Raw genomic sequence first — 11,652 nt, forward strand, 5'->3', positions numbered from 1 at the left:
ATGCCAAAACCAAAACTAAGGGATACTTGTTCTCTGATCTTTCCATAATTTTAGGCAAATGCAATTTTGCACACCCAATTTGCAGCAATTCAGTCTTCAACAATGAGCATCAAGGATCCCAGTTTGTCCATGAAATTTGTACAGCACAAAGTTTGAAAAAGTTTGAATTTGCATAGTCACAAAATCAGAACACATGATTTTTAAAAGCCTTGGCTCAGACAAAAATACATCACACTTTTGAGTGGATAAATGCTTATTCAGTTAATAATAACCCAAGAACTCAATAAGGAATATGAGATAAACTAGAACTCTGCACAATGAAAAGCACAGAGATGGGTCAGTCACGCACTTACAATCATTTTGACTACAGATGCAATCAAGCAGAACAACGGTGTGTGTGAATCCGTATGCATCCGTCTAATACTGTTAACTTTAGCTTGTAAAAATCGCTCACTGAAGCCAATTAACTATAGCTTTCCACACATCTCAAAACTTATTTTGAGGATGCGTTTTGCATCTCTTATTTTTGCAGAGAGAATGAAGTTGTACAACACTATCAGGAGAGGAAAGTATATGGTATGTGTAAAGAGTTTGGTCACTTATCTATTATGTGTAAGCAACGCCAAAAGAAAACGCAAAAAACCCGGCGTAATCAAAATGTTTTTCTTTTGATTTGAGGCCAGAATAAAGTCATCTTGTTTTGAATGTGACAACACCTTTCATAATTCATTACAAAGTAGTTATTTGTGCTGTTTTAAAAATTTAGCAAAAGTATTCACACCCCTTGAATTTTTCCATAGTAATGGTACATTACCAACTTCAGGTTATCGTGTTGGAATTTTATGTGAAAGACCAACACAGAGTAGTACATAATTTTAAAGGGTAAGGAGAATAACGGCTTTCAAGTATTTTACAATGAAACATCGGAAAAGTGTGGCATGCAAATGTGGCATGTAAATTCCAGTAGTATGCAACGACAAGGCTCAGTCAAGATGTGTTTCACTTTTGGCCTGGGCTATGTCATTTTCACACAGGAGTAAGTTGCACAAGTGCAGCTCTGGCAGTGACTGAAAGGCTAAAGTATGCCTATACATAAAGTCTTTTAAACTCTGTCAGGTTCTCAAAAAAAGTTTACACTGTATCAAACTCCATTAGCCGACAAGCTTTACTGTCCATGTTCAGGAGAAGCACTCCCATAGTACAGTGCTGCTAACACCGTATTGTACAAAGGGAAGTGTGTGCTTCGAGTGTTACTCTTGCATACAAATCAGATTTGAGGAGTGCTTCAGTTTAAGTTGTTCGGTCACTAGGTTTTCCCTGCTGAGCTCTTCAGCTTCTCCAGAACTACCACAGATCTCATGGCTGCTGCTCTAATGAATGCCCATCTTTACCTAACATTACAGTTAAACACACTCTTTGCGATGTTTAATGATGACTCGCACAGTGCTTCCTTAGATATTCACAGCTTGAGAGTTTGTTTCAATAACATAATACTTCTGTAAACTACTCCACAACATTATCTCTGGCCTGTCTGGTAGGTTTCTTGAAGCAGTTTGTTCACTGAAAAACTCTGACCTTTGCAAAGCCGCTATATCTTTTCTGAAAGTAAAGTGCAAACAGATGCGTCCTAACTCTTTATCAAGATGCTTTTTATTTCGATGCAAAAACTTAACAGACCGCGATACAAATTCACAAGACACTTATTAGATTTACCACGTAGAAATATGTGAAAATGCATGTGCATTTTTCTGTTGATCTGTCACATAAGATTCCAATAAAAATCTATATAAGTTTGTTGCTGGAACTTGACAAAACGAAAAGGCCAAAGGGGTTTGAACATTTTATAAGGCACTTTATATAGACCCACTTAACCCCACTGCTTGGATTTTATTCCACATTTTTCACTGGTACCATCTCCAAGACACAGAGAACTATCAGGAAAAATGGCAAAGAGGCAGTGATGCAGAACATTTACAGAAGCAGACACTACCATCTTGAGCATTTATGCATTGTATCCAGACATCTGACTTCATGCAGCGTGCCTGAGCCACTGCACTTCCCCCCGCCCCAGCTGATTCATTATTAAGCACCTCAATTTTTAAAAAATGGGAAAAACTTTGTGTTTTGGGTTGTCAGCTTTTTTACAGGTACAAGCAGGAGGACTTCTATGAAAACGTGGTTGGGGACCTCAGGTTTACATTCTCAGCCACCCACACATATACACAAATGAACAGCAAGAATGAAAACTGAAAAACCAGTGACAAGCTTCATCATGTGGTGTTTTACTGAAAACGTGGGCCACACAGAGGGTAATCTGTTTTTATCCAGGGCATGACAGCTAAGACAGGGTTAGGGCTCTGGGGAAACGAGGATATTGCTGATAAGGTAGAAGATGCCTGACAGCTAGTATTGGCAACAGCACCAAACACGACAAATATGAGTCACTCACTCACTGTTCATGTTTTTCTCTAGATAAAAGGCTACAACTATAATGCTCCTCCTGCTACAATTTATCTACTCAGTTTTATGACTCAAGGCAATTTTATGAGATCTAGACGTAAATTTAAAAAGGCAGAGAATGACAGGAAACAACCGGAGGATAGACAGTTTTGGATTGATCTTTCTTATCTATTTCTTGTTATTCTTGTCATTCGTAATCATTTGAAGAATGTTTAAAATGTTGGTTATTTAGGAATGCAAACGACAAACAGCATTTTGTCGTCCATATATAAGGCAAAACAACAAAGCTGATGGCAAATGGCTTATGATCTTGCTGGGATCCTGAAAAATGCATGTTACATTGATATAAAGAAGACGGGATGAAGGATTTTCTTATGCTCACTTCTTGAGCAGTAGAAAACAGAACATTGCAGGCAGATAATGTATCAGTAGCTTAGCCATCTTAAGCACCAGGGTAAGCTACGGATATGTGCCTTGATGCTGAAAGCTGATTGCCTCTCCTTATGTTCATCAGATGTACGCAAGTAATTTTACCTCTAAAAAATGTATTTGAATAAATTTTTTTTCGTTCCAGGAAAATAAGAAATTTCTTAAACCAGTAAACCAGTAATTTTCTGCTCTATAAAGCGGATTATAAGGCACACCTTAAATGAATGGCCTATTTTAAAACTTTTTTCATATATAAGGGGCACCGCATTATAAGGTGCATAGAATAGACGCTACAGTAGAGGCTGGAGTTACGTTATGCATCCACTAGATGGAGCTGCACTCAAGGGAATGTCAACAAAACAGTCCGACTGCGCTTGGCGAGGAGAGCATACCGCGACCGTGCCGGGGCGTGGGCGGACGATGGTCACCCTTCTCCGTTCGCGCACAGCATGTTGGTGGAGAACGTGGTGCTAAATGACCTGCAGACGACCTGAATCTAGATGGTCGGTAGGTAGATAGGTCAGTCGAACTTTATTAATAGATTACAAACCAGCGTTCTGACAACTATCCCAGCATGCACCGCGCGCTTCTTCTTCTACTGGGGAAAATGAAGTCGGCTGCTTACTGTAGTTGCTAGACCTGTTGTGGCTCAATATTGGTCCATATATAAGGCGCACCGGATTATAAGGTGCACTCTCGGTTTTTGAGGAAATTGAAGATTTTTAGGTGCGCCTTATAGTGCCCAAAATATGGTATTCAAAATCTGCCTTCTTATTTTATCTCTTTGATTTGCTGTGACACAGCAAAATAAAATGCTCATGTCCTGACTGTATTACAATCAAAAAGTGTGGTGCACAAGTAGACTCTCAAGTTAATATGTGTATTATTTAGCAAGGGGAAGTTCATAGCTAGCTTTTGGTCAAGTTGGTAAACTGCTAAGGAGGCAATCAGAAAATTAAGGCGAGGGAGCGGGGCTGTAGACTAGAAATCGAATCATACTGGGGCGAGCTGGATGAAACAACTACAAAACTGCTTTTAATTGCTGTTGTTCGAACCGTGGGTAACCGGATGAATTTTCTTCTCTCTTTTTTGCAGCTGCTAAAGGTCCGTCTTTGCTATTGGTCTGGGTCTATCTGTTTCTTTTCTCCGTAATAAGCTGTCTCGATGGACTCAGGACAGAACAGGTGAGCTCTGCACCTCACTGCTCATTATCTAGGTGGACAAGCACTGATGAAAGATGTATAGGAGAGGGCAGAGCAGCCTTTATTTTTGCTGTTGTCATAGTAACTGTAGAAGCTGCTAATAAAACTGTCATTAACTACAATGTACATTGAGTGCAGATGTTAATTTAAATAAGGGAAATTTCTTTACATGTTTTTGCTAACCTGTGATTTTGTTTTGATTTGCCGTAAGATATAACATAATCCTTGGATAATTAAAGCTTAACTCTGGGTTTTAATGGATTGATCTACAATAAATCCATCTTACAGGAAGCAATTGACACACAGGAAGTGACTAAAGAGTGCCATTTTGAAATGGAGGTTTTACATTGTTTTATTATCTTCTGAGAGATCCCGGTCTCATTTCTCTGAAACCAGTTTTCAGCTTAAATAAATATAATTTGTTATATTTATTTAATAAATTTCAATTATTAAATAAATATATTTAAATACATTTATTTATTTACTTAATTATTGAATAAATTTAGATTAAATAGAGTATTTAATCTAAATTTAAATGTTTTAAAATGTTGATTTTAAAACATTTGTTTTGATTTTTTGACAAAAGACATAAAAAGTCTACGAACCTATCTTTTTTAACATAAAACTGTCTGTGTTTCTTTATTTTGTGGGAATATTACAATTCTGCAGTTTGTAACACTGACAAGAGAAAATGGGAGAGTCACTGTCCTTTGGCTAGATGACAAGATTAGAGAAAGATATTCACAAGGTCCTTTTAAATTAACCTCAGTTCACAAACTAAGCAGATCTCCTACCTGTTCGGTCACGAATGGCGAGATTTTTCCCTTTCTTCAAGACAATATCCAATTGGTACATGGCTGGACAAGGCAGATGAGGCTGAGACTCTGCATTACTAGGTCCAACAATGTTGATGCCCTGTAAACACAAGAAATCCAATTTATACAAATACTTCAGTGCTTTTTAGAACTTCTACTGCAAAAATAAAATTAGGCCAGTTTAAACCAACTTTTCTTGATGAAACCCAATTGACCTCAGTCAAAGCAATCCCCTAATCATATATCCATCCAGGGCTGAATCAGTTAATATTTGACATAAAAATGTGTTGGCAAAATAACTATAATCTGGTTGCTTTAACCAAACAGTTTTGAGAATGCAGGCACTTGTTTTAGTAATCCAAATGTTTGATTTACTATGGCTCTTAAAAAGCTAAAAAAAAAGGAAAAAAAACAATCCCTGTAACCTTTTCAAAACTGTTAATACCAAATAAGTTCTTTGAAGACAAGATAAAACATTTTTTAATTGTCTCAAAATAACACAAAATGACAACTTAGTACAGCTGAGCATTATTCAAGGAGAAACTCATTTGGCACGTTGATCGCTCTCCCTTTGTTCAAGCTTTAAATAGAACATTTTCCATATTAGAACTACAATTTGCAAGTGCAAAGTATCTCCATGCATTGAAAAAAATTATATTTGCAAATTATATATTATGTGCTCCCTGATATTTACTGGGAACTGCTGAGTGCATGCAAGTTCTTGTGAAAGGCTAGCAGCATGGGACTCTTGTCTACTGCCATCTTTTTTTTGCATGTCATGCTGAAGGCCTGAGGTCAGTGCTGCACTTTGACAATGAACCCCCCGATGGCTGTTTCTATGCCGCTCATTTGCAAGCCACAACAGGAACTGAGCCACTCTATGGGCTTCACAATAACATACTATCTTATTCAAGCTCTTGCAAATTTGAGTCCACCATGTTTATTTATCATTGTTGCCCATCAGGCAGCCCTTTGGTGAGCACTGGTGTCATATTTCACCAGCTGTGGTGCTCAGACATGAGGCTAATAACTACAAAACAACATAAAAGGCTTGAGGACCACCAGAAAACAGAGAAACTTCATAAATGTTATTACTGTAAATAAGAGATATGGAGAGTTTAAATAAATTGATATTTAGGTTGACCAAATATCAAAACATTAATCAGAAGGCATTGTTCATAACACTGTCATTTCTGCAAAAAACATTCTAATTCTTTATGACTGACTTACAGATAATATTCTCATTTAACATCTTTAGGTTATGCATCAAGGCCTAGAATGTTGTCTTTGCACATAGATTCAGAATTTCAAATAAACATAATATGATGAACATCCATTTTTAATGGATATAAATAACAAAAAAATGTACAACCTTGATAAAAGTTAAAGTAAATTTTATCTTTTGCAAGCCACCTATACTCTTGTGTGATTTACAAAGTCAGAATCAAATATAACACTTCGGTATACTACATACCCTTATAAGGTAGCCTTTGACTTTATTTTCTTCATTTTTTGTTATGAAAAACCGATTTAGCAGATTTAACAAAAAGCAAGTACTGTTTCATTCATTGGCTGACTGACAGATAAATCAAAATGCTTTCTTTGAAAAACCTCCACACACATTTCAACGTAAGTCACTGATATTTAGCTACCTGGCTTTGTGTATGCATTAACCCTTTACTGAGGGGTTCAAGCAGCACCATGCCATTCAGACTCTAAATGTAGCCAAATAGCGCTGACCGAACAGTGACAAGATGAGACCTACTGAACATGACAACTTTACAAAAAATATATTAAACTACATACGGATTAAGAGTATGATAATAATTCCCATGTATTGTTTCTTTCTAAACATACATAGCAGTGCACGAGCATAACAGGTGTACAGGATTTGAAATGGATTTGCTTACAGCAAAGCTTGTTTGAGTAAAAAACAGGTGCAGGATTAGATAAAGCATGCAAACAGATGAACCAGACATCTTTTCAAAACCTAACTCGAAAACCCAAATAAAGGAAAAGAAAAAAAGCTTTTATATACAGAATTAGTAGCAGCAAAGTCATGAGTGCAAACAAATAGATTCAATTTCTTGAACCAGTCCCTTTGTTTGGTCTTTCCTTTGGGACACAGTCAGAACAGAGAATCCATCTCTGTTTAATCCCTTGGGCCTAGATCAGCCCTCAGCCTTCAGTACTAATGACCACAGAGTGAGACGGACTGAACATCTCCACATTCAGAGGCACAGAACTGGACCACAAAATAAACTAAGTCAAAACTAAACAAAAATTATCACACTTATCCAGTCTACAAAATGTTGAAGGTAACAGGAGTAATTTTAGCTAACCTAAATTCACATAGTACGATTTTTTATTTAGTTTATTATTGTTAATACATTTTCTACTAATTAAATGTTTTCACTGACATTGTTTGGCTGCTGTTGTATGTCTGTAGCTTTTAAAATGTGCTTTTTAACTGTTAGTATGAATACGGTTTAGCACTAAATGTAACTTATCTGTTAGCCTTGAGCCGTTAGCCTTTGGCTGTTGGTTAGATTGAGTCCAGATGTTCAACATTGTTCAGGTTATCATTTTATACCACAATCAAGCAATTATGTCGCCTTCAGTTGTCATAAATATGCAGTATGTATCAAATATGACTTAAAGAAATTTAACTATGCAATTTAACATCTTGAAATCTTGAAATTGGGCCTCTCCTCCAGTTATTTGCTCTAGTGCTGACATTTTTCATCAGTGTCTATATGAACAACACTTTGTACATTGGTATTTTTGACTTCCCAACATCCACACTTGTAAAATTAGCTTCAAATGACATCTCGGGACCAAATGATGTGTGGAAACTGCTGACTGCATATTGGTATGACAAATGGTGTCCTTAGTGTCACGTTGTGACAGATTACTATAGTGAAGTAAATCATGGACAGGCATTAGATTATATTTTGACATCCAAAAACTGAAGATGTAAGCCACATGAGATTTTAAAACAATTACAGCCAATATCAATATAGGTTTTCATTGCAATCTTTCCCCATCTGCATCTAATTGACAGGAAGCCATATTTTTCAGAATGTTTCAAAACACATTACTGTGTGTTTGGCCTATCAGTTGATAACCAGCACTATGGCAGCTTTGAAACAAATTAAGCAAATTGACAAGAAGGTGGAACACAGCAAGCCTGCAGTATGGTTGGTAGTCTTACCAAGGGAGAAAAAGTTTGACAGGCTTCTGCACATCTGAGGCCGACAGGCACCAGGAATGTTGTATGTTAGGAACTGGTAAATACATTCCAGAGTTGACATCTAGTTTCATATAAAAAAGGACCTTATTGAAAAAGGCCAGACAATGGACATTGTCAACAATAATGCCACTGACAAACGGTGAATAATTTGCTCCATGCAAAAGAGCTTTTATTGTGAATTCTGCGCTGCTGTCTCTACAGCTGTGTAATCTCAAATAGTTACATCTCATATTGCTTTAAATATCAGTATATTCATGCATTTATGTATTGCATTTATTTTTATCTCAAATGAGATGCTGCACCTGTTTTAATGACTTTTCTATCCCGTGTTGTTTGGACAGTAGTCTGTTGTGTTGGTATTTAGCTGGCTCACATACAAGTGGACTCTCTCATTAGACTGGTATTTACTATTCAGCCAGGAAAAATGTTTGTACTCTGGTCAGTTGTCAGGTTGCACAGAGTGTGCTCAAATTTCTGATCATACAGATTTTTTTTGGTTGCATTTTTCCTGTTTTTTTGCTGGCTAATGAACCGTTTCCTTATGTAAAAGCCAAATTGGTGCTTTTGTTTTATTTTGGAGTTGAGTTGACTCAAAGTAACTTTTACTGGACATGTTCGAAAACAACAGTAATATTGTTTTGATCCTGCTCTCAAAATATTGATTTAGTTTGGATTGTGAATTATCCAAATTAAATCAATGTGGTTGATTTGGTTTGGTTTTTATGTGGGAAACAATGTGAATCATTGTTTTCTAACCCATGAGGTTTAAAATTTAAACTGTGATAAAGTAGGCATTGTAGATAAAAGATGTCAATAATAATTTAGTATGTTTTAAATTACATCTGAGCGTATACTTTAGGCAAAAATAGTAATGCACAGTGATTTGGATAAGTAACTTTAATCTGATTACTGGATTTGAAATAGTAACGCAGTAGATTACTCATTACTGAAAGAAGTGGTCAGATAAGACAAAGGGTGCGTTCACTCTGCAGCCTGAAGTGACCACAATTCCGATTTTTTGTCAATTCCGATTTTTTTTCCGGGACCGTTCACAGTGCCAAGAATGCGACCTGTATGCGTTCTGAACGGGCAAACTACCTGAAAGTGTCCCACATGTGCAGTAGAGGGCGCGGTAACATCGCACATCTACGATGTGAAGTTTATCAAAAATAAGCTCATTTGTTCTTCAAATTCACTTTGTTTAGTCAAAAAGTTTTTTCTCCTAACATTGTAAATTATGCTATACTGAATCTAAGTTGCAACACTGTACTCCAGTGTTACTGTAGTCAATAGAAGAATGTGCGCCTCTGTTCTACTGCCAAACAGAAATACTCTAGACACCATGTAATATATGCTGTCTAAATTTGATAAGGGATCTTTCTAAAGGTTTATTAGTAGATTATGTGGACATACTTTACAGTAGTAAGCATTTGTTGAGCATTTGTTAAAAAGCCATTCAATAAAAATTAGTCCAACTGTTTTAGCGTTATTGATGTTCTCGCACCATAATAAGGTTTTAATGTACAATTGAAATCCCAAAGGTCTCCATGCAGAATACTGCAGCATGATCTGACTAACAGTTTTAGCCATAATGGTTGTATAGAGGGACTTTAGCATTCAATCAATAAAAGATGGTAGACAGAATAACTTATGGCTGTACACCTGTTGTTGTTTTTTTTACCATTCAGTCCCTGATGTAATCACAAACTGGAAATGATTGCATGACATTTTCGTCAGCCTATAAAATGGAAGACGAGAAAGATCAATGTGAAAAACACATTTGATGTGGTCTGACATCTGACCGCCTATCCTGCTCTGTTTCTTTTTCACAATGAGTATGAACAGAGACTGGTCTCTCTCTTCTAAGGACTATCTGCTGAAAAGGATGCCCCCTGGTCTCCGAGTAGCAATAACCAGGCCAGCCACACACCACCTCTGATGATTTCACAAAGGTTGCTAGTGCTCTGTTGATATCCAGACTGAAATACCTGTTGCCTGTAAGAAAGCCCCAACACTGTACAAATGATGATTACACACACACACCCACGCACACGCACACACACACACGCACACGCACACACACACACACACACACACACACACACACACACACACACACGCACACACACACACACGCGCGCACACACACAGACATATAGATAGGCCTGTCACAATAAAAAAATTTTGCCGGATGATAAATTGTCCTAGAACATATTGTGCTAAACAATAACATTGTTGTTTTAAGAACATTTTCAAGTAGTATAATAGTAATAATGGCATAAAAATGCAAGAACGCATTCTCAAAGATCAATAAACTTTAAATTCTAATGAATATGTAAACGCTGGAACTGGAAGACATTTGGAACTTCCAAAATAAAGAAAGAAAACAACATAAACAACAAATAAAATAAATTATGAAGTCTCTGTAAACAAAATTATGTTTAAAAAAAAAGGGATAGTTGAGACCAAAACACAAGTCGGAAGACTTTTATTATTCCATTTTTGGTAAAAAGAGAGAAAAAGGATAAATCAAACAAATAAAAATGATTGAGTTTCTTTTAATTTATTATGCAATTAATTGGTTTCCTGCTTATTGTGACAGGCCTACATATGGATATTGTCTTGTGCATGTCATTTCAAAATCACCATACTTAGGGTCAGGCATTGCCTAACGCCAAAGTGCCAGTGTTCATTATGAGTATAGCTTTTCAAAAGTGAAGAGCTGCCATTTTTAATATCTGCCTTAGTATTTACATAAGTTCTTGAGAAAAAACGTCTACTTTGGAATACTAATCAGCCCTACATTTCTTTCTGGGCAGCATATCATAACAGATACTTCTTTTGTACAAGAGTAACCTGTAGTTAGCCCTGGGCACAGTATGTAGCCAGATTCTCATTTCTCACAGTAATGGCAGGTAATTTCCATGCTCTAAATGTCCCTTTAAAAATATCCTGAACCTATTTCTGCTTTGTCATTAATAGAAAATATCTTCCCCCCCCCCCTTTGTCATAGCACTTTCAAGTACCATGAGAAAATTCAGCCTTTATTTATTATTTAGCACAGCACATGGTGCTTTGGCATCTTTTCTCAGGAAAAAAAATACTGTTAAAAATCTTAAAACAAAAAGAACTTTATATCTTAACTCAATTTACTGCACTGTAAATTACATGTACTCAATGCTAGGTCAGTACTCTTTTAGTATGAAACAATGCATCAGTTATGACAGTGATCAGCCTATGGCTGTGTTCAGGAGTTTAGGAAGCCCAAATTGCTATTGGTCATTTCAAACGCATTTTCCTTGTTGGGTCTGATGTCTCTCATCTTCTTTTCACAAACTGGCTGCAGCGTCGATAAATTTACCAGAAAGTAAACATCTGAAACCTAACTCTGTATGTAGTAAATATAAAATCATGTAGTTCAACTCTTTGAATGGAAATTCTAAAATAGAGATTTTCATGATGTTTTAAATTGGGTGAGATGAGCCAATATATA

The 11,652-nt window shown here is 36.5% G+C and overlaps 1 protein-coding gene across 5 annotated transcripts in view; it reads right to left on the reverse strand.

Moving 5' to 3' along the window:
- The window catches only part of mctp1a (multiple C2 domains, transmembrane 1a), a 147,830-nt gene that overhangs the window by 101,652 nt on the left and 34,526 nt on the right, over positions 1-11,652 (reverse strand). For all 5 annotated transcript variants that reach the window (XM_008418929.2, XM_008418926.2, XM_008418925.2 and 2 more), the window contains exon 2: positions 4,886-5,006. In XM_008418929.2, coding sequence (XP_008417151.1) covers positions 4,886-5,006 — 121 coding nt within the window. The remainder of the gene's footprint in view (positions 1-4,885; positions 5,007-11,652) is intronic.

This window comes from Poecilia reticulata, linkage group LG9 (genome assembly GCF_000633615.1).
Source record: "Poecilia reticulata strain Guanapo linkage group LG9, Guppy_female_1.0+MT, whole genome shotgun sequence".
NCBI lineage: Eukaryota > Metazoa > Chordata > Actinopteri > Cyprinodontiformes > Poeciliidae > Poecilia > Poecilia reticulata.